This window comes from Pectinophora gossypiella, chromosome 2, assembly GCF_024362695.1.
Source record: "Pectinophora gossypiella chromosome 2, ilPecGoss1.1, whole genome shotgun sequence".
NCBI lineage: Eukaryota > Metazoa > Arthropoda > Insecta > Lepidoptera > Gelechiidae > Pectinophora > Pectinophora gossypiella.
Window position 1 is genome coordinate 2,835,441 of NC_065405.1, and position 22,891 is coordinate 2,858,331.

The following is a 22,891-nucleotide window of genomic DNA, read 5'->3' on the forward strand; positions in this document are numbered from 1 at the left end:
AAGCTGTGGCAGTTTTTGGCGGATAAGACGTTCGATAATCCTTCTTCTATAGTGAGGGTTGTGAGGTGGATTATATTTATCATTACAAAAATTTACTATGTAAAGATGACATACGATGTACGCAGGAGGATCTGATGAGCGCTGCAGATAGCGCCATACTTGTTGCCAAGTTTTGGGCCGATACAATTTAGTTTGCCATCGACACGATAAGAAGAGAAGATACGATGTTACCAACAGAATACTTATTTTTGAGCTTGATTCAACAAGTAGGATATGACGACCTGAAAGGTGACAAGTGATCATCCCAACACCCATGATACCTAACGGACCATTACATTAAGAGAGTAAAGGACTTATTTCCCTTTCGGTTTCTACGACCTGTTCAGTACGATAAGCAGCTGTAGGTGTTTAAGGTTTTTTCTAGTCCAACTTCCAAGCAACACAAATGAAGTTGCTTGGAAACTAATGACTAGACGACAAACAAATAGTTGTAGTTCACCAGTACACAAAACGCCCGAAATCCAGCCCTGTCCCGTACAATAATAAGAAAGCAGACCCAAGGAATGGCTTATTCAAATTTAACGTCGGAAAAACCGCAGTTTGGAAAACGATCGGCCCGCACACCTGCGACCGAACATTTTAAACGTAACGTCAGCTTTATTGATCCTCATTCCTTTCGTGGAAAATGGTCTGCTTAAATGAATACTTACTTAATGAATACTAGAACGACCGAACACCTGTTTCATTTAGTTGCAGTTTATTTACTTGCATATATTTTTAATTTTAATTTCAACATTCGCTATTTAACTATGCATAAAGAGTTTGAGTCTACAAGTATTCAATATATTCAATATTCTGCATCATGTGTGGCTAAAAATAATAATTACTTAATAAAATAAGTTTTAATGAAAGCGCACAATCTCAGATCCCTAATATTACGAAGTCACAAAATATCTGCTTTCCAAACCCATAAACTGTCCGGGAAAAAGTTTGCATAGGGGACGTAAATTAAACCAGAAAAGTTTATTACCTGTAATAAAATTAGGACATGTGGTTGTAAAATAAATTCAAGGGTCCAACGCCAGCTCCGTATCCTTCGAATTACATGTGCTGCCGTGAAAAGAATTTTAATAGCATTTGCACTGAGCGACCTGCGAGCTAAATTGTTTATTTTAGCTATACGAAGTACGAAAAGGTATTTAGATATTTATAATGGATTTTCTATAACTTTATTTAATGACATAAATTATGACTTAAAATTATTATTAGTTTGTCGTAAAAAATACTTACCAATAATACCTACTATTCCAAAATACTATTATATTTTAAAAGTACCTGAGCATTTTTATTTGCCTCGAATTGGCTCAATACACCGGTACATCCTGTATTCGCACGTTTTTACTACTTCTCTGGGAGTATCTCTTAAAACATTTCAATCTCTCTTTCGATTTCATTCCACATGTTTACTTTACCTGGACTTTTACAATTACGTAAAGAAAAGGCTACAAAATATTCTCAGATAATATAAATAACGACTATCTTTAGAAACAAACAAGTTATAAAGCGACTCATTTTCCCGCCAATATCAAACTTACTAATTTCTGAACGAAAATTGAAAAGTTATTTGAATTTTGAATTGAAAGACGGACACGGAAGGAAGGAAGACGTAGACGTCCGCTGCACGCCAAACAAAATTTAATTTTAAGTTAATTAAAGTAATATTAATACAGGAGAAACCTATTTAAATAATTTGTATTGCACTAAGAATTAGTTTCAGCATTTAAAGACGTAATTTCCTTCTACCAATCAGGTATTCACTTACCAATAGTTTTATCAATTTGGCTCATATTTTATCGAAGTAGAAGTTTGGCCTACTACCAGTATTTAAAAAAAACGTTATCTTAAATAATATTATACCTTTACATAGTAACTACTAACACCTGTATTCTAAGATGTTAACTCGATTTTTCCTCAACTCCGTCCTTAGTTCAGACGACCTTAAGAAAGACCTCAAACTCTGCTCAGAATCAGTATTCTTACACGTTGCCTCAACCTTATCTAGAGTTTACTCCAGTGTGGTTGCGTGAAGGCATATTTGTTTTGTTGGTAGTATGTTATGTACGACTCCAGTAAGCAAAGTCCTCAAGTCGAGGATGTGAATGTAAACTTAAAATATTAAAATCCTCCCGCTTGTGTTCAATGCGTAATGATATAACAATAAACATTACCTATAAAATTTCGCGAGGCTGAATACCCCATCAAGTTTAAGGGTAAGTACTTGGGTTATAATGAATTGTGGGTCACTAATGCTTTATGTCATTAAGGAGCAATTAATCACGAAACGAATAAAAGTCTCAGGACTTGTGATAAACATCATTATATATCAATAAAAATGTTTTCATCCAATTTTGAAAAGCTTAGATTTGATACTTGAATGGTTGATAAATACTATATTTAAAATTGCCAACTGTAGTAATGGCATTTCATCTTTTTGTTAATAGGTAGATTAATATTGGTGCTAATTCCTGTAAATACCATCTAATTTTATTTTAGGTTATATCTGTCATTTTCTTATCCGCCGAAAAGGAAAGGGACGGGTAATCGACAAGCATAAAATTTATGGAACACACGTCAATTTTAAGCACAAATCTAAAACAACCGTTTAAAAATTCGCCTGGGTTATTCATTTATTTACTCATTCTTCCTAAAATTAAGAGCTGTCAATCATCCGTCCCTTTCCTTTTCGGCGGATAAGAAAATGACAGGTATAACTTAAAGTAAAATTAAGAGATGTCTGCAGGAATCGGGGCCATTATGTACATTTTAATTTCTCAAATATATTTTTTTTTAATAATATTAGGGTGAACATGACAATGATATCTTAATCAGAATTAAAACATTTACAATTATATTTTTCATTGGAAACAAAAACAAAATATTGTAAGTGTAAGTAATAGTGTAAGTACCAATTTTAACTTGGTAAGTGTATACTTACTATGCAAGTGATGCTAGAATATTTTTATTTATGATTTAGGAGATGATATCACAGCTTGGTTGGACAGGACACAGGAGGAAGGACGATCAGGAGGGAGGCAAAGATCTACTTTCTGGAAAAATAAATCAGTATAAAATTAACATCAATTACCATACAACTGAAGAAGTTACAGGTCAAAATTTAATAATTTACTCTTCTGTTCTATACAACTTTAATATATGTTGTTGTTTGTCAGACAAACAAACTGAAGGCTTGTGACATGACAAACCATTTTGTTTAATGGTATCAGCAGATTACCTATGTCTGGTTATACACTTTGAAACCATGTCACATTAACTTTTTTGACAAATTAAACCGTAAGTCTAATTAAATGTCAAATATACACACTCACAGACAACAGAAACGCGTTTTTTGTGCGACAAGGTTCTAAAGTGGGTACATGATATTGCTCATGACTGTACATAATATTATTTTTACGCTATTTTTTTTAATGTAGGTAGGTAGGTATATTAAGAAAGTTATGAATGATGCTCTATAAAATTAAAGTGTCAAGTGTTTAAAGGAACTTATAGGTGCTCAACAGAGATACACTTTTTATGCTTATAAAAAATATTATACCTAACATGGTAAACCATAATTAAAATAAATTTTGAATGACATTCATTATAAGCTTTGGTAATTTTATGAATATGTGTTAATGTTGGGCTCCTTGGTATTATTAAGCATTATGTTGTGATATGTCATTTATATATAAAATTTTGTTGTTTTTTTTTTTCTAACAGCTAGACAACTAGCTCTATATCATTACTTTGCACAAACGCACACACAAACATCTCTCACCCTAAATGCATATACCTGCTCCGTTCCGTCGTGGGTAAAAATTCAGCATGGTATAGTCTTTCTAGCGATATTTGATGTATGCACTTACAACAAGTATCTCTTATTCATACAATAACAATAGACAAGAAATATTAAATATTTGTCCTATATGATAGAAGACTGTACTATAGTAGGTAGGTACCTATGTACTATGAGAAACTGAACTGCTGCTTGTCCATGAATAAAATCAGTGTACTATCATTATGTCAAGAACAAATCATTATTCTATAGATGTACTGTTTTTGAAAACCTATAATAGCCAATGTCTTTGCAAAATGCGGAGGTGAGTAAAGGTCACGAAATGTTTCATAGTGGGCAAGTTTATATAGTAAGTAAAAACATTACTTCTGCTGTCTATAGCATCCAAGGGCGATTAAATACTGTGTTTCATACAATAGTAGCTAAATAAACCGTGTGTGACACCAAGTTGTACATACTTATGTGGTACCCGTAGAAAGTTGCGCATAAAACGAGCACGATAAATGGGTCATAGCATTTATACCACTGTACCCAACAGATACGACATGCAGCTAGTAGAATTTGTCGAAGAAAAAGAAAAATAACCAATAAAACATTACTTTTCTAATATCGATCGGCTGTGTTAGTGTCTACTCTGCGATAGAAAATATGGCACGAACACTTACCTGTAAATTCGACGGCTGCTGGTTTTGCGCCGGTTATTTCAACACTAATATGTCCCTCGTTTAATTCGGTTATCACATGAACAAATGCACATTGCAGTTATTAAGATAACGTTAGTTCTTTTTTGTTTTCTTAGAGCAACAATAAGAACGATAGAATCGAAAAACCGAAGCAAAAAACAGTAGACTTCTCAGGTGGCGCTACTGTGCAAAAAGTGACATTTTAGGCTTCGTTCGGAAAGATTACAAATGACATTTGGATATGGACGAATCAACGAATTTTATTGTTGCCGTTTTACAAAATCTTTCAAATATAGTAGATTTTCTTGGTTAATATTATATTCATAATTCATATTTATAAAAGAAAAACAGTTTGTAAATATAAAATATCAATTTCATAATATGTAGAAAAATACAACAGTTTCTTTTTTGATCACTAAATAACATTACATTAAATATTAATAAATGGCACCTAAAAAATATTTTTATGCTAAGTATTATAAACAGTCTTTCAAAAGATAATGGCCCCGATTCCTGCAGACACCGCCTAATTTTATTTTAGGTTATATCCGTCATTTTCGTATCCGTCGAAAAGGAAAGGGACGGATGATTCACAGCTCTTAATTTTAGGAAGAATGAGTAAATTAATGTGTCGGGTTATTGACTGACGTAAAATTTTTAGACGGTTGGTTTAGATTTGTGCTTAAAATTGACGTGTGTTCCATAAATTTTATGCTTGTCGATTACCCGTCCCTTTCCTTTTCGGCGGATAAGAAAAGGACAGATATAACTTAAAATAAAATTAGATGGTATTTACAGGAATTAGCACCAATATTATGTTATAGTAATAAAATATGTCCAAGATTTGTAACATCATAGTACAAAAAACATTAGCTTAACAGATATCTGTAACTACACATAATCACTTAATAAATTATTATCATGTTGCACTGAGCATTGTTTATCAAGGAACTTACTTCAGTTTACAAGAAAGACTGTATTTGACTTTGAATTTTTGTTATAACTTTCTATACGAAAACCTCAGATCAATCGCTATAGAAGTTCAGGCGAAGTCTACTCCAGTATCGAGGAGGTCCCTGATGAGCACGGTCGCCTTCCGCGGCAGGACTCGCAGGAGGTGACCGAGGTACACTAGGTGCTTGGGCACTGAAGCTTCGGGGTAGTTCCGTCTCACGCTATCCAGTATAGATGCGGCAGCTGAACTTGGAGACATCGTGCCAAAGTAACTCGGTATTCTGAAAAAAAATACGTGTTTTTTTTTCGACGATATAGAGAATTATTAATCACGCCCATATGTTTTATTGGCGTGAACAATTTGTGATCAATTTTGTTGATCAAATAATGATGATATGAAACTCCACCATCTGTAACATTAGACGTGGCACAGGTTTATTTAATCTTTATAAATATTAATTAATTTTGAAATGACTTACCTCATTATTAACTCTGATTTGTCATGAACAATGAAAGGATATATATGTGTAAGAGTTACATGGACTCCATCAATCTTATTTATTCTCAGGTCTTCCATTAAGGACTCTGCGAGACCCTGTACTGCAAATTGAGCCACGCTGAGTGGGATGTGGTCTTTGACGTAGCTGAGGCCAGCTACTGATGTTAGAGCCACTATGTGTCCATGATTCTTAGTCTTCATTGCAGGCAGAAACTCTTCCAAAAGCTGTAACCGAAAATGCAATAGTTTTGATATGACATATGACAATAAATACTTACATTTGTTAGATTATAAAAAGATCACTATTAAATTGTACACTAAATTTAACAAGTTTATTTATTTATGTACACACAAGGAACCTACAACAATACAAAGGTAGCTCATGCATTGTTTAGCAACAAGACAAAGTTAGGTATATAATTATAAAGGTACAAACATAATAACGCAACAATTACATTATTCACATACATACAAATCAACACCTTGATTTGAACTTACCCAGAAAAATGACGTCAAAGTAAGACCAATGGTGTCATGAATACTTGACGGAGGTTGGGTGAACAAGGACCTCGGGCTTGGTATTCCACAGCAATAAAACAACATGCTAACAGTGCCAAGGTCCTTCTCTATTTGCCTAGCCAGCTTCTCCACTTGTTCCTTTTGCGTTATATCAGAACTGTAGCCAATAGCCGACCCTCTATTTTGTTTGATTATTTGTACGGTTTCCTCATTGTTCACTTTGTTTTTATCAACACAAATAACAATAGCACCAAGCTCAGCCAACTGAATTGCTATTTCTTTTCCTACCCCTCTACCGGAACCGATAACCTGGAAATTCAAAATGTGTATTTGAATGGAAGGCAAAAATAACACAACAGTACAATATCTCATTATCATGTGAACACATCATTTAAGCTTCTTATAACTTGGCTATAAATATCAGTGAATATTTTATTTTAGACATCTGTTAAATAATATATCAACCGTAGTGTGGAACATAATTCAGGCTGTTTAAATTATGATATAACACTACTACTACACTCATTTTACGGGACAATTTCAAGGGTCTTAGTTGGTACTGTGCCACACCAGTATCTCATCTCAGTATCTCTTTAAGTCTTATTTCACCACCCTGATACTAACTTTAAGGAATCCTTCCATTAAAATCGAGTAGCTTGTTAAAGAGAGCAAGTTCTTACCAGAGCAGTCTCCAACCTGACTGACTTTAAGGGTGGCGGTCTGAATAGGCCATACACTGCTTGCAGTATGGCATAGATCGCATTCATCACCACCCAAATAATGTCGATAATCAAGATGCAAAGTGAATAGCATCGCAGCAACATCTTGAAAGGGAACATCAGATTCAACAGAGTTCCCAGGATACGATCAAGGATAGGAGATTCCTGCAAGAATAGTGCACATTCATTGATAACATGAAACGTAAATAATAAACAATATAAGGTTAGTTAATGTTAAGAAACTTATCATCTACAATGGTATATTTCTCAAACATTTTTTAAGCACTCTTTATGATACAGCACTTTAAAAATCTAATATATCTAGCCACCAATATTTTTAATTTTTTGTTAAATGAACCGAGGGTAAAATAAAAATATTATTTTTAGGTGCAATAAATAGACATTTGCAATAAAGTTCATAAGTTGTGACCATGCTCATTACAAAACTATTTACTATAATTATAACTAATGAAAAACTAGTATGTAACGTATAAAAAGTCATGCAACTACTCACCATTATTACTTCTAAATATTGCAAATGCCAAGACCTGCAAAACCAGTTTTTTTTATTGATTATTTATCAATACTTACCAAAGTTCGCTTAGACTATTTATTATTTGTACTGTTATTTAAATAGTATTAAAATAAAATCGCATTCGATAAGTTATACAAATTCAGATAAATTATTCAGAATTACTGCTTATGTAGAGACTATAAAAAGGGTAACTTACTTTATCACATCAATTTCACAGTCGACTAATAACCAAAGTTTACGGATGTAAACTCCGTGACCGTCACTATCTAAAAACTGTATTATTGATAACAAAAACGATTATTTTATTATCAGTACAGGTACAGTGGTGAAGACTGAACTGAAGAGATTATTGCATTATTAGTCATACTCTTATTTAGCAGATTAAGTACAAAAGTTTATAAATTATTATTAGACATTTATGTCTTTATTATCATAAATAAAATGCGCAGCAAGCAATGAATTAGTAAAATATTCCAATTTCAACTTTTGTTATTTGTTCGTCGTTGTATCGTTGTTATTTGACTTTGACATTGACACTTATTTGGCAGATGATTTTTTTTTTAGTTTTGGTTTTCCCCGAAGGGTAAGGCAAAGGGAACTATGCCCATACAGCCATGTCTGACGTATTTTTTTTCTTGATGATTAATGAAATGATGAAAGGTGATGATGATGAAACCTAAGCCCCCACCCTCGGAGTAGACTCCTACTCCGAACCCCAAACGAATTAACTCAAAAGTCCGCATAAACTTTTGAGTTATGAAGCGGCTTCCCGGCACGAAGCGAAAATAGGCAGATACACTTTGTTCATTGAATACTCCAATATAATAACACTCGCGAATGTCTTCCGACTAACTTAATGCGATCATTAACCACAAAACACCACTTCGTATTAATTATTTAGATTACTCAATGAAGAAAGCAACTGTCCCGTTCCCGTTTCCCGCCGAAAAGCCTTTTGCAGATGAATAAATGAAAACAGTTGGTAGATTTTGAAATGACTTTTTTGGCAACATCGATTATTTCAGGTAAGCAGAAAAGCTAAACAAAAGCAGAAAGAATATTTATTTAATGTTTAATCAATGTTGGATAGATTTTTTTATTGGTTGTGTTTCGTTGGTTGAATCCGTGATTATTTTAATTATTATAAAAACTACAAATATATAAGGCTGAAGGAACGAAGTTTATTAGCTTGTCATCCATCCTTCAAATGTCAATGTCAGTCAGTCAAAACTCAAAATGTTAGCGCAAGGTTAGCGTAAATAAATAATAATATTCAACTTGGAGAGTTTTCACGTAGATTTCCATATTTGTATCGTAATACATCTTACGAAACTATTTACAATGGCCTTTGTGTATCAAGGAGACTCCGATTTAGAAGCCAAAGCTAAAAAAGGTAACAGCAGATTTACGAAGTAGTTTGATTTGATTCTTTCTCCTACTTTTCAACTAAACATTAAAAAATAAATAACATAAAATAAACTTAACTATTACTGCTAAACGAGGAGTTCGTACGGCCTATCTTAAATCGACATAACATCAATTTTTTTTGTGATAAGAATACATTCCGATAGCGTGATATAAAAGGCCAATGTTTAATATATTTTCAGCGGCGGAACGTATATCAGAGAACATGCACATAGTAGCGAACGAGCCATCGCTGGCGCTGTACCGACTACAGGAGCACGTGCGGAAGGCGCTGCCGCCGATGGTGGAGCGTCGCGTTGAAGTCACCAAGTTGCAGCATGAGTTACAAGGCCGCTGCTATGATGTGGAATATGCTTTAAGGTAGGTGGATATTAACTACCACTGTTGCGTACTAAAGTACACTCCGTACCACCTACTTTGAAGAAGGAAGTCTTATGCCTAGCAATGGAATGTTGGTAAGCTATTTTATTACAAGCATAGATAGCACCTAGAGCACTACTTAGACTTCCCTAATAGGGTTTATTGTACTATACTATCACTACTGGAAGAGCAAATTTACATAAGCATCAAAAGTCCATATCAAGAAAAACCCGTTTTGAGTTTGTTTAGGTATATCACAACTTTTTTGCAATAGTTACATTGCTTTTTTAAATTTTCTATGTCTAGCAATACATTACTGCTATTAAAGGATATTTTGATGCTTACATAATTTTGCTGTTCCAGTGAAAATATGATGTGAAACTATAAACTAACAACTTATCTTCTCATTTCCAGTGCCGTGAAATCAATGGACGGTGCAGCGACGAGTTTCAAAAACATACAAGAGATGCTCAAGCAATCAATATTCTTGAAACAACAGTTAAAATATGAGGAGTCTAGGAGAAATAAAAAAGATTCTAGTTCAGTGTATAAACGTCTCTCCGCACATATTGTTCTTGACCTGCCCGATCTGTCCGAATTCTCTATGGTACGGGAGACCACTAACAGAATTGAGAATATGATGGCTCATGCTCGGGGATCCACTGCCGAGTTGCAACGGTCACACACAACTTTACACTAAGTGTTTAGTTACCATTTCAGTGGACAATGGGCCATCACATTAACCTCTCATCTGCCGGAACACAGATCTCAACCAGACACAATGTAAAATATGTCTGCTATCTCCGCAGATTAGAAGTTAAGGCACAATTATAAGTAAAAAACATATTATAACACACACACAACACATCACCACACCTGTATCCCTAAAGGGGTAAGCAGAGGTGTACAGTACATCCACTCTTCACCAGCTATGTTACAACCAGCAGCCTATGTTATGTGTGTGTGTGTGTGTTATAGGATACCAACTATAAAAAAAAAGAAAATGACTTAAATACTTGCTATTATAGTGTCCCTTGGGTCAAATACTTCACACACTGTCTTATAAAAATTAAACAAGTGGTGAATATGTGCTTAACAACCAAGCAAATTTGAATCTTTTACCAAGAACTTTGATTGAACTTTGCATGCACTTGTTTATTTTTTATCGGTAAGGCAGTTAAATGTCTCAAGCTCTGGTAAATGTATCGTCTTATTAATAATATTAGCAACCCTCATCCTTGACATATTCTGGGAAGGGTTCTGTACTAATGTAAATATGCTGTCAAAGTGTTAATGCTAACTAAAACCTTGCTGTTTTGCTTTGACAAACTGTGGCCTTAGCACGATTAATTTTATTACGAAAACTCTCCTTTTATAGAAAAATTATATGAGAACATTAACAGCATGGGGAAACTATGACTTTAAGCAACTATTTATTTCTTTTTTTTACTTGAACGCTTTATGTACAGTCATGAGCAATATAATGTACCCACTTTAGGACTCTGTCGCACTAACATATTTGACATTTAGTGAGACTTACAGTTCTATTTGTCAAAAAAGTTAATGTGACATGTGTATACATATTAATGCTCATGCGTGACCGTAGAATACAAATGTGCAAGTTTTTCGTGCTAGGACCACATATATGTTAGTGTGTACGCTTGTGTGTTGGTTTCTCTTGCATGTAGGTATAAAGGTTATGTTACATTAGGATCATTGTTGATTCAACTATGGACCAACAACTTTTTTAATCTAGGTTTTCTTTCAATTGTCTTCCCAAATGTATATTTTTTTTATAATATGATCCCAATGTAATAAGAATCTCAATCACAAATCCAGTATTACTATAATTATTAATCAAACTTTATTCTAGTCATAATAAACAACTAACATTAATTAACTTTTATTAACCAAAACTAACATACTTCGTTAATATTCCATTTCAAATAAAAGTATGATAAGCTCTTAAAAATAAACACGGGTTAATTTCCGGAAGCACGCACGATGCACATTATTGTAAGGAGATGACCGGAGATACGCAGGAATAATCCAATCACAGCAATCCACTCGCATGCTGTGATTGGTCGATTCACAGATCTCCGCTTACCTCTCGACTCCATTTCGATGGAAACCCACCCTTGCCCTTAGTAAACGAAAGTCGTGCCTGCCAAAAAGCCAACACAGGCTGAATAGTCTTAACTTTCTATGTGGTCGACCATCGTGATCGTAAATGCTTAAAACTAATCCTTTGGTGGGATAGTACTGAACATTATCTAATCGCTGCTTGCTTTATTCAACTTGCACTACACTTTAGATACATTTAACACTTTATGCTCCAGTGGATAAAGGTTTTCAAGTTATATCAAGGCTTGGGTCGGTAGTAACAATTTTAAAATACTTACTTATAACATAACGTCACATCTATATCCTCTTAAGGAATTTATAGTATACCGGGTGTTAGTGACATCGTAACGAATACTGAGAGGGATGATTCAGACCATGATTCTGAGTTAAATATCTAGTGGAATTTTCCGTCGCAAAATTCATGAAATTTTGAGTTTTGTTTTTAATTATTTTCAATTCCATATTGTGTTTTTAGCTGCATAGAACCCAAATTTCAATAAAAAAAACAATAATGACAAATTATCGAAAATTTTCGATGTAATGGAGACAACAGCTGCTCGAACGGGTCAACGGCCACACGCACCGAGCCGCGCGCCCCGCTCCGCACGCCCCGCTCCGCGCGCCCCGCGCCGCACGCCGGCGGCGGCGCGGCGGCGGCGCGGCCTACAAAGTAGGCACTACGAACCGATCCTATTTCTTTCTCTGTCTATCGTAAATTTATAAATTTATTTTATTCTTATTCTTAAATGGACGGATAATCAACAGGCATAAAATTTATGGAATACACGTCAATTTTAAGCAGAAATCTAAAACAACCGACAGAATTAAGTTGACAGCACACGTCAAACGGTTTGCATACCAGCGAGATACCTTTTTGATTCGACCGGGTTATTCATTCATTTACTCATAGGAATCGGGGCCATTATCTACCTAAAACAGTTGAAACAGTAAATAATTGTATTCTTTGTTGTCATTAGAATAACTAACAACCAACTAACACAACCACCACAGATTAGGTAATTAGTTACCTACTATGTCAACCATCCACCAACTTAGTATGTAAGTACCTACGCAAAACCTCGCTACACAAAAATCGAGCGAGATCGCGTCTAGAATTGGGCGGACACTCCGCCAGAGTGTTGCCTATCGATATTCTATCGATACCTAGTTAAAAAAAACCAATAGTAGGTACCTATCGATAGATCTTTTAGATCATCAGCCGTATGACGCCCACTGCTGGGCATAGGCCTCCCCCAAGGATCTCCACGACGATCGGTCCTGCGCTGCCCTTTTAGATCAATACCCATTATTATTACAAAGCAAGACCTATCGGTACTATCGCTAGTATCGATCTAAATGTACTATCACTACTTTCGATAGTTTAGACAATTTTCAAGTTCAACAATTGATAATCTACCTATCGATAGTTCGGCAACTCCGCCGCGTAGGCAATGTCGGCATGTTCAAAGAAAAAAATTGTCCGAGAGGAGTGATCTTATTTTTCTTGTTACATGTTGGTACCGAGGTACTAAGTACTAAGTTATTCGTGGTTTTAAATCTCATTGTTAAATCATTAGTAAAGAACTAATTAAACCTATCCTGTTCTGTGTACAATATTCATGTAACGGCTACGTGCTTACATAAGTACCTAGTAGACGGGAGCAACGACTTAACGTACCTTCCGAAGCACGGATCATTTTACTTTCGGACAATCAGGTGATCAGCCTGTAACGTCCCAACCAAAGGCCTTATAAACAGATTTTTGTGATATGTCCCCACCGGAATACGAACCCGGACCCTCCGCATCCCATCGCTCAACCACTGGACCACATAGGCCAAGAAGGTTCTAAGACATAATTAAAGGATCCTGGGACGCAAGACCTCCGAGTTAGGGCTTGTTTGATCTGTCTTGATGGATACTCGGACGTGAATAGCCTCACGGATCAAGGGCAACGCGCGCCAATAAAGTAGGCATTACGAACAGATACTAGGTATTTCTTTGAGTTGATAGGTATCAAGTGAAGTTTCCTGTCGCCAAATTCATAAAAAAATTAGATTTTTTTCAGTCCCATATTGTGTTTTAAGCTGCATAGAACGCACATTTAAAATAAACAAATAAAAATTACTAATTATTAAATTTTATCAATGTCATCAATAATAATAATAACGTATCTACAACTTCAGCTATGCGCAGGTGAATAGCCGGCGCACGGGTCAAGGGCAACGCTCGCCAATAAAGTAGGCATACGAACAGATACTATTTCTTTCTCTGTCACTTGCACCATAAACATACTTCTCTCTCTCTCTCTAGTCGTCGGCTCGACTCGGCCGCGGCCGGTGCGTCGTCGGCGCCCTTAGTCGGCGCCTTTGATGCTTTGCGCTAACGCCGCCGCGCGCTTCCGCTCAGTCGAATACTAAGCTTGACCCGAATCGCGTGATGTTTTTCGAGGATATTTTTTTCGTGTTTGTGAGTGTTTGTTTCATTCTGTAAATGAGTAGTGTCGACTATGATGATAGATCATAGACCATTTACTGCGCAAAAGTATGGAAGATTGTTGATGTTTATTAAAGAGCAAGGTGTTGTGTTTGTGAGTGCGTGTGATACCTACCTACCGCGGAGGAAACGCGATGTTGCATACCTACGTGACGTGACATGTTCTAGGGTACCTACCTAGGTACTTCATCCGAAGGAATAACAATTAAGGTAAGGCAAGAGTAGGGTTTTTATTGTTAATAAGTTAGGAACGTTTTAATAACTGGTAGGTAGGTACCGTGCGTGAAAAATCGTGGCAGTAGGTGTTCTACTTCAACAAACAACATTTTTAAACGTTGAACCACTAAGCATCTAAATACAAGAGAATGAAAACTCCTACCTAGATATCAACATTGTATCACGCACGCGTAACGTAGCCGCGCGTAAGTTTAGCGTCTGTGTGGCGCGTTGTTCGACTTACATTGCGGCACAGTAAAAATTGAAAATCTTAATTAAACATTTGCGACAAGAAAAACACCCACCATCATTTTTAGTACAATAAAATAGGCGTTCCATTTTTTTTTTCGTTACGATGTCACTAACACCCTGTATATGTCGCAGTCGAATTGTATAATCCGGCTAGCTGTTTTCAAAAACAGGGCCGTTTTGTAATGCGGCGGTTCAACGATTAGCTGTATTGAATGCGGCTAAGTAAAAAACCGCCGAAACGTATTCGTTGCTATACGTCATTCAACACGGCTAGCCGTAATGTAATAAAGCGAGGGATAGCCGCCTGTCATAACAACTACAATGGCGTTGGATGCAGATAGTGTGTTATTAAATAGCGAAGTTACAAGTGAATTAAATAAAGGAAACGTGTTAAATATGTCGGTAAATAGTGAATTTAAGATCAATTTTCAAGTGCAATTAGAAAAAAATATTATGGTCACCCTACAATCCCTCCGGCGCCAGGGGTCTACTTCTCAAACAGTCTATTTCTCATTTTGACTACTTTTCGTGGAGACAACTTCGCAACAATTTAAGTAGTAGTACAATGCGGCTAAACGTGGACCGCTTTATTGGAGAACGTATCACAATGACAATACGGCTAATCGTTGAACCGCCGCATTACAAAACGGCCCTGTTTTTGAAAACAGCTAGCCGTAATGTAATACAGCGGATTATATGATCCGACTGCGACATATACACACACTCCTCGTCAGCTATGTTTAAGTCCCATGTAATAGGGGGCGACACTATTGCCATTAACCGGGCACAAATCCTGGAAACCACGTGATATCAATTATCTATAATCCAAACATGAATTCAAGCTCGAAAGTCGAATTCAGTGGTTTAGTCACGCATTCTCCAAACAGATCTGTTTTCGAGTTTTTTTAAAACCTAACGATGAAATATGACTGACCACGGTAACTCTTTCAGTTTAGTAATATCATATGTGTGGGAATAACTCAGTAATTGCTGCATTTTTTCTGGCGGTGGCTGTATCTTTGGTTTCTGCTTCGTTATCTTCTTCAACCATGGTCTGGAGATGAAGTCTCCGGCCTCCTTGGTCCCCTTCTCTTCTGATATGATAGCGTTATAGATGTAGTCTATAGGTTTGGCGCAAACAATGTACGAGTACACCTGATTGTTTGTCGCTAAGAGGTGTTCCATCTTCTTGAATACCGTCTCCCATGTCAGGTCGTCGTCCAGAACTTGCAGGTTGACTAGCACCTGGTGAAATCGATAATATGGATTATTTATCTATTTAGCCTTTAAAGACTGCGCCATACGTGACATGGCTGCGTTTTAAAACATCCATAATGGTTGGGAGAAGGTCGCTGAGAAAAGGAACGCGAATGGTGTAAATTAGGGTCGCAATGCTTGGTTTCAAATTTTTGAGAATTTACAGAATAGGAGACATGAGAGCGGTTTAACTCCAACCACAACTTTTGCCTGCCGAGCGTACGGTATACCTTGATACTTCCGTATTGGACTAAGTCCAAGGGAGCCTCGCAAACACGCCTCAATCGTCTTCGGTAGACGGAGGAGGCCTACTGTGACTCAATATCGGTAAAGTGACCTTCTGCGTAAGGTTGCTGGCAGCAGGTGGATGAAAAGTTCCTAGATTGAAACTCGGTGTACTGGAGAGAGCGGTAGGGAAGGGAGAAGTTTTAAGAGAGTAGTGAACATACTGAATTGATAATATTATGTTAATGCGACAGGGTTCTGACGTGTGACCATACTAGATAATTTTAGTATTTGAATGAAATCTGTACTTACGTCGGTAGTATCATTAATGACGAAATTTTTGAAGGTGTTTTGGAACATCTTATGGACGTCAACCTCGTCTTTGAGGTGTACAACAACAGTGTATCCTTTGTTGGAATACCTGTCCAACAGGTGGTCCACATAGTCTATGTCGAAGATGCATCCGTCCCGCAATATTGCCAGTCTGTTAGACACTGGCAAGTGAGCTTCCACGCTGAAAATGAGCCAAATTCTAATAACAGACACTGATAACTCATATCCTTAATTGCTATTGGGAGTTGGTAGAACCACAAGTCTAAGACAACCTGCAGCCGCACTTAGTAGTTATCAAAGTTCAGGTTGTCTTCGTTGCAGGACTGGAAGCCAATTAAAATAAAATCACAGAACGCATTTAGCTGCTTATCTTTTCGATCATGTCTTAAATACCGACAGAGGAATTGTGTGCTTTCTAACGTAGCGGACGATGAGCTTACCACCTGTCACCAGACGTTTCATCATCGCATCTTAGAATTTCGTATCAAAAGTAGCAAGTTATCTTCTGCCGACTTGCTACTTTTGGTCTTCGGAGCATTTTGTATCTCTATCAGTTCTTGACAACGGGTTTCTCGTCGTGGTGTGAGTTTGGCAATAATAGGCGTCTCAGCAAGATTGCCCCTGTCATTAGTATAGGCATGTGACACCCTTGTTGTATATGCAGATAAGAGCCATATCAATGTAAAAATAAAATGTTAACCTGGAAGCCAAATGAATGACAGCATGCCCCTGCTTCCTCAGGTTGTACATGATGTGGTACATTGCATGGCGCACGAATATGTTCTGGTAAGCAGTGCACTCGTCGAAGACCAGCACTGAAGGGGCTCCGATGACGGCGGCTGCGAATTTCAGCCGTTTGCGCTCGCTTGGTTGGAGCCGGCAGATCAACAAGTCTTCATGCTTGCTTAGGTCTGAACACAAAGAGCTTTTATGGCTAAGATCTAAAACTAGTGGCCAGTGGTCGAGAATAGGGTATGGAGAGGTCGTAGAGTACCCGAACACGTTTTGTAGAATGTTCAGCTGTTCGAGACGAAACGAAGCAAAATTATCTAGAAAGGATGAAAGCAGCAATGGTTTACTTCGTGGTTTAAGAGCTGACCTAGACGTGCTTGTGGAACACGTCGGGTAATAAGGTCTTGTACACAGTCATCCAGGTCGGAAGTGGCTCATGTTCATTATAAGAACTAAACATATCAGAGCTAACCCAGTGCGTTGATGTAGTTAAAGAGTTCTTCATTGACGTGCTTGCGGGGCACGCCGCGCAGTATGGCGAGCATCTCCAGGGCGTCATACACGGTCATCCAGGTCGGCAGTGGCTCGCGTTCGTTACACAGCGCCATGTGTTTGCAGAACTAAAAATAATTATAAGATTCACTAGGTTCTTTACCGGCATCGTTCTTTGGGGCGGGAATTTAGTATGTTTTAGGTTAGGAGTTTACATAAAACCCCCACAATTTTATACAAGTTTCCGCTCCCAAATTGAAAATATCTAGCCATCTAAGGCAAAAAACCGGGATGATATCCGAGCTGTTTTTCTTTTCAGGCATAGGCAGGTTCTCTCAATGAACGTTCTGAACTGAGCTTCGCACAAATTTGAGTACCCTTAAGTAAGAAAGCTTTTCAAAGGCCAACATCAAATACCTTTTGAGACAAAAAAGTAAAAAACACCCGACTTACGTTCACAGGCGAGTATTTGAGGCGATACTTCGACATGGCCCATAGGTGTCCTTCGTTGCGCTTCTTATACCCAGAGAGCATTTCACAGAGAATCGTGCGGCCGTGGCGCATCAGCCCTGCTATGGCCAGCGCCTCCCCTCTGCCCACACCCAGGTGAACGTTCCTGACCACGTACTTGTTGTTCCACACCCTCGACAGGTTCACTGCCAATAAATACTCGCCGAACGTATCCAATGTCAATGACTTCGAGTCTGTTAAACATTAATATTGGAAATAACAGTATAGGAGAACGTTAGTTCTCAGTGTTTTGTCGCAGATTAAGTGCCAACCAATTCTTTTGGGCATTAAATATAAAATATCTACAGCAAATGGAGTTACTACAGACGAAAGAGCAATCACGATTCATCTTTTTAGGACGTACTTATATCAGAAGTGGTTGTGGCTGTCATGGATGATTCGTGGTTCGGCCCTCAGTGATTGGGATACGAGTGCGGTATGACTTTGTTACGTTGTTTCACCATTATTTCATCATCATCATCAGCCGTACGACGCCCACTGCTGGGCATAGGCCTCCCCCAAGGATCTCTACGACGATTGGTCCTGCACCATCATTTGTCTAGCATTATCCCGTTTTCACAAAATCTTACCTAACCTAAAGATTTGACTGACAGATCCAGTCTTTTACACACGCGACTGGCTGTGTGACCTTGCAAGTTGAAGAGAAGAATTACAGGTTAAATCATATATAGGTAGCTAAGAAATGCATTTCTCAGGTTAGTGGGTGTCCTCACGATGTTTTTCCTTCGCTGTTAAGTGACAAAAAATATTTGTGTTAGGTATGTCAGAAAACAAAAGAAACTCACGCTTCTGCATCTGCAACTGTTTAACTTTGTCCATAACGTCTTCCTTCTCTTTCGTCGCTCCTTGCATCTCCTCTTCAGCTGGGTACTTCTGTTTGACGAACAGCTTGTCTATCAACGTCTCCAAGACTAGAGGGATGATCCTGTACTCCCACAGCAGTAAGATGCCCATGAACAGGGACCCGGTGAACAAGGTCGCTATCACTTCCGTCTTGATGTTCGCCAGATACGACTTCCTTTTATAACACTCTTGCAACACCCCACATTTACCTGCAATGATCAAATTTCCATACATACTCGTGAATACACAATCAAATCGCCGCTTTATTCCATAAGATCTCACTCCCCCTCTGGGCCAAGCCAGCCTTACTTTTTTTATAATGGCCAAGTATGTTGGCTGGACTATGCCTGATGGTAAGCATAGAGAAGCCCTAATTGCAGCAGCAACTTAGTCGAATTTTCCGCTACTTTTTGCTGAAAGTTCTGAATCCTCCCCAAAGGGTGAACCGCATATTTAGGTACCTACAACATAACATCATTAGAGCAATACATACTTCCATCCGATTGCTGGGCACAGGCAAAAAACCAGCGGCCCCGGGCAGAGCATTTCACCGGTGCTCCAGCGGTTTGGTGGAGGTGTTTATATGAAACGAGAGTACCACTTTACTTCTCTTCTTCGTCGTTCCCTCATTGCTGAGGATCGCGACCACAGGAGTTTTCCATTTAGTACGGCTGTATGCTGCGTGGACCGCTCTCTGCATGCCAGACACTTTACTAATTAAAATGAATATAAGCACTTACTACAACATTTATGGAGCACTTTGCCCTCACAAAGGTTCCCGGAGCGGAAGAGGATGCACTCGTTGTTGTAGAGGAATATCTGCCTGATCTTGACCAGGGCGTAGGCCATGTTGTACTGTGGAGACAACGCCATGAACGACAGGGCATAGTTGTACATGTCGCCGTAGAACAATTTCGCCACGATTGTCGCTTCCCCTAGAGCATAGAATAAGGGATAATACTGCGTAGAGAACAGCAAGTCTCAGCCTCCCAACAGCGGCTGAGCTAAGTTTACCTCACCCCACTCGGTCTTACTTTCAATCATATGAGCGTCAGACGTCACACGCACAATAAATACGCACGATAACGTCAATGGTGCTAATTCCTGTAAATACCATCTAATTTTATTTTAGGTTATATCTGTCATTTTCTTATCCGCCGAAAAGGAAAGGGACGGGTAATCGACAAGCATAAAATTTATGGAACACACGTCAATTTTAAGCACAAATCTAAAACAACCGTCTAAAAATTCGCCCGGGTTATTCATTTATTTACTCATTCTTCCTAAAATTAAGAGCTGTCAATCATCCGTCCCTTTCCTTTTCGGCGGATAAGAAAATGACAGGTATAACTTAAAGTAAAATTAAGAGATGTCTGCAGGAATCGGGGCCAATGTGTGCGGAGTAAAACAAAAGAGTAAAGAGTAAAGCCTAGAGTAAAACAAAAGCTGGATAACACGACGCCATAACTGCGCGTACGAGTGATAAGGACAGATAATAATCCCTAGCCATCGCAAAGTAACTCAGTAATGGTCCGCTTGTTTACGTTTTTTATCTCGTCTGGTTGGCCTTACTATAGTCAAACGAGTTACTCTTTATGGAACGTCAAAACGATTTTCCAGAGAATCTGTAATGGAAATACCTAGAGGTAGTTATGACGTCATCAATAAACATGTTCAATCGTCCTTGCTCATTGCTGAGTAGGTGCTTCTTAATTTAAATTCGTAATTAAGTGAAAAGGAATAAATGCTATATATATTGTAGGTACTTACCAAAAACTATATTGACAATAACTAGGGCCATAGAATTGAGAGCGGGCCGAGGTCCCAAGCTGAATAGGTATGCTTGGGGCACACACCCTACACCGTAGACCATCAGCATAAATGGGACCACGACTGAAATACACAACAATAAGGCAGAATGATTCAAACTTTCTATAAAAGTATGCGCACAGAAACTTTCAACTTTCAAAAAATAACGTAGGTTCCGCAGGTTCTTAAGAATATTACACGATTAAAACCATTTCTTGGACTGCTCGATCCGCACCAGCCAAAATTCTATTTCCGTTGCTTCTGAATACACTTATAGCTTATGGACGATATCGACAATATTGATTTAAGTATAGGTTTCTGATTCATGCGTAATGTACGTACCCATACTAACACAGCTGGGGGGTTAAAATGGCCATATCGAAGCAATTCATCTAAGAAAGCAATATTGCTATTTGACATTTGTTTGCATATGCGCATCTAAGCCTTAGATGAATTACTTCGATGTGGCCATTTTAACCCCCTGGCTTCTTTCGTACAGGCTACTTGACAACTAAGTCAACTGAGATACTTTTTACAAAACGTCAAAACGAAAGATTTCTTTGGAGTTTACGAGTACCTACCTATAATGGTAATACTTTAGTGACACGTCATCAATAAAAGCGGTCGAACGTCATACTCATTGCTATTTAATTCATAAATAAAATTTGAAAATAAGTCGAAAAGTAAAATTAAGTAGATTGTCATATTTTTTGAATGCCCAGCTTTTAGTATTCAGCGATTGATTCTGGTTGACAGATTATTGCATATTTATGGAACATCAGAAAGCATCCCGCGCGACATTCAAGACGTTTTGGCAAATATTGCAACGTACAGGGACTTGTATGCTTTTATAATATCTTCTGGAGTTATAAAGGGGATTTGTATACTTTTCTTGGATATAAGAAATTTGGATATGTCATTTTTATTACAAAGGATTTGAATTGAAAACATGGATTGAACATAATAGAACATGGATTGTACACGGATATTAACATGAAGAAGACGTGGCTTCGGCCTTGAATATTTTAGATAAGACACTTTTATAAAGGACTTGAAATAAAGAACATTGAGAAATACTCACACAAGACGTGGCTTCGGCCTTATTAAGATTTGGACTTGACAAAAAAATACATTAGACGACGGCTGCACGGCTTTGCCTTTGCCTTTCCCCAAAGGGATAAAAAAGTTAAAAAAAAAATAAGTAGATTGATTTTTAATCATCTTACACTGGCTTCTATTTCTAGATTAGCATTCTACAATTTACCTTTGACCCAGTCAAATACTCTATTTGCACTTAATAAAATACCACACAGGCAGTCGCTTACATAGGTCGCCATATTCAAAGTAGGACCGTGGTACGGCGAGCAGCAAGATGGCGAAGGAGACCGCAGCCATTACAACGACTAGTAGCCAGTAGTGGATCGTGTCGCAGAACGCCAGGGTGAACCAGTAACGCGCCGGGGAGAAGTTCATCGCATTACTCTGGAAGAATTCGATGTTTAACCTAACCTAACCTAACCTTTTTTTTTTAATGACTTGGTATTAACTACTTGGCCGGTAAACTTAACCCTTTCACAGGCAGAGACCATGGGTCATTGAAGGTTCATAATAGATAGTATGACACCTTGGAATCGGAACGTCATTAGATGTTCTGTCCTTGAAAGTGTTAAATTAGTGCCTGCGTTAAGGTGAAGCGGTGACATGAAGAGTGACAGATGTGCGAGGTTCGTTATATTATAATTGTTTAGTCAAGTACCTACTTAACGATAAGTACGACTTGAAATACTTATAAGTATGAAATGCTTGTGACAGACAATGCTTGTGAATGCTTATGTCTGACATTCTGATAGACATTCCAACGGTCTGTGCCGTTGTGCCCCAGCATGAGCGCAACGCAGTTCTACCCGAAAACAGGTATACGTATCGCTTGCAGCGACTAATAGCCGCACAACATTTATCTAGGCATTCGCTGCGTCTATTGATCGAAACGCGCGCGATATCGCAATCCATGCCACCTTGCCGACGATAAAACAGCT

General features: G+C 37.8%; 3 protein-coding genes across 4 annotated transcripts in view; 1 reads left to right on the forward strand and 2 right to left on the reverse strand.

Annotated features, from left to right (window-relative positions):
* Window positions 1-4,876: 4,876 nt before the first annotated feature.
* LOC126372292 (epidermal retinol dehydrogenase 2-like) lies at window positions 4,877-8,270 on the reverse strand. Of its 2 annotated transcripts, XM_050017984.1 has the most exons (6): window positions 7,959-8,270; window positions 7,742-7,775; window positions 7,189-7,392; window positions 6,488-6,817; window positions 5,970-6,214; window positions 4,877-5,771 (listed from the first exon to the last, which is right to left on the reverse strand). In XM_050017984.1, the coding sequence occupies exons 2-6, from the start codon at window positions 7,742-7,744 to the stop codon at window positions 5,579-5,581; spliced, it is 975 nt and encodes a 324-aa protein (XP_049873941.1). In that variant the 5' UTR covers window positions 7,745-7,775; window positions 7,959-8,270; the 3' UTR covers window positions 4,877-5,578. The 2 variants fall into 2 exon arrangements, with proteins under 2 accessions (XP_049873941.1, XP_049873932.1); XM_050017975.1 differs by lacking the exons at window positions 7,742-7,775; window positions 7,959-8,270 and adding an exon at window positions 7,475-7,597 and having other exon boundaries at window positions 7,189-7,403.
* Window positions 8,271-8,993: 723 nt separating this feature from the next.
* Window positions 8,994-10,281, forward strand: LOC126372599 (BLOC-1-related complex subunit 8 homolog). The gene is made up of 3 exons (XM_050018418.1): window positions 8,994-9,155; window positions 9,370-9,547; window positions 9,962-10,281. The coding sequence occupies exons 1-3, from the start codon at window positions 9,104-9,106 to the stop codon at window positions 10,245-10,247; spliced, it is 516 nt and encodes a 171-aa protein (XP_049874375.1). The 5' UTR covers window positions 8,994-9,103; the 3' UTR covers window positions 10,248-10,281.
* Window positions 10,282-15,545: 5,264 nt separating this feature from the next.
* Window positions 15,546-22,891, reverse strand: part of LOC126375266 (retinal-specific phospholipid-transporting ATPase ABCA4-like) — a 28,696-nt gene continuing 21,350 nt past the window's right edge. The window contains exons 25-33 of the mRNA XM_050022199.1: window positions 22,181-22,337; window positions 20,817-20,939; window positions 19,787-19,981; window positions 18,989-19,255; window positions 18,126-18,376; window positions 17,653-17,800; window positions 17,149-17,359; window positions 16,428-16,629; window positions 15,546-15,878 (exon numbers count right to left, since the gene is read on the reverse strand). Coding sequence (XP_049878156.1) covers window positions 15,546-15,878; window positions 16,428-16,629; window positions 17,149-17,359; window positions 17,653-17,800; window positions 18,126-18,376; window positions 18,989-19,255; window positions 19,787-19,981; window positions 20,817-20,939; window positions 22,181-22,337 — 1,887 coding nt within the window. The remainder of the gene's footprint in view (window positions 15,879-16,427; window positions 16,630-17,148; window positions 17,360-17,652; window positions 17,801-18,125; window positions 18,377-18,988; window positions 19,256-19,786; window positions 19,982-20,816; window positions 20,940-22,180; window positions 22,338-22,891) is intronic.

Coding starts and splice junctions, on each gene's coding strand:
- LOC126372292 (XM_050017975.1), bottom strand. CDS start 7,502: ATGTTTGAGAAATATACCATTGTAGATG. Junction 7,404..7,474: donor GAAATATACCATTGTAGATG/ATAAGTTTCTTA, acceptor ATGAATGTGCAC/TATTCTTGCAGGAATCTCCT. Junction 6,215..6,487: donor CTTTGACGTCATTTTTCTGG/GTAAGTTCAAAT, acceptor TTTCGGTTACAG/CTTTTGGAAGAGTTTCTGCC.
- LOC126372599 (XM_050018418.1), top strand. CDS start 9,104: ATGGCCTTTGTGTATCAAGGAGACTCCGATTTAGAAGCCAAAGCTAAA. Junction 9,156..9,369: donor AGAAGCCAAAGCTAAAAAAG/GTAACAGCAGAT, acceptor ATATATTTTCAG/CGGCGGAACGTATATCAGAG. Junction 9,548..9,961: donor GATGTGGAATATGCTTTAAG/GTAGGTGGATAT, acceptor TCTCATTTCCAG/TGCCGTGAAATCAATGGACG.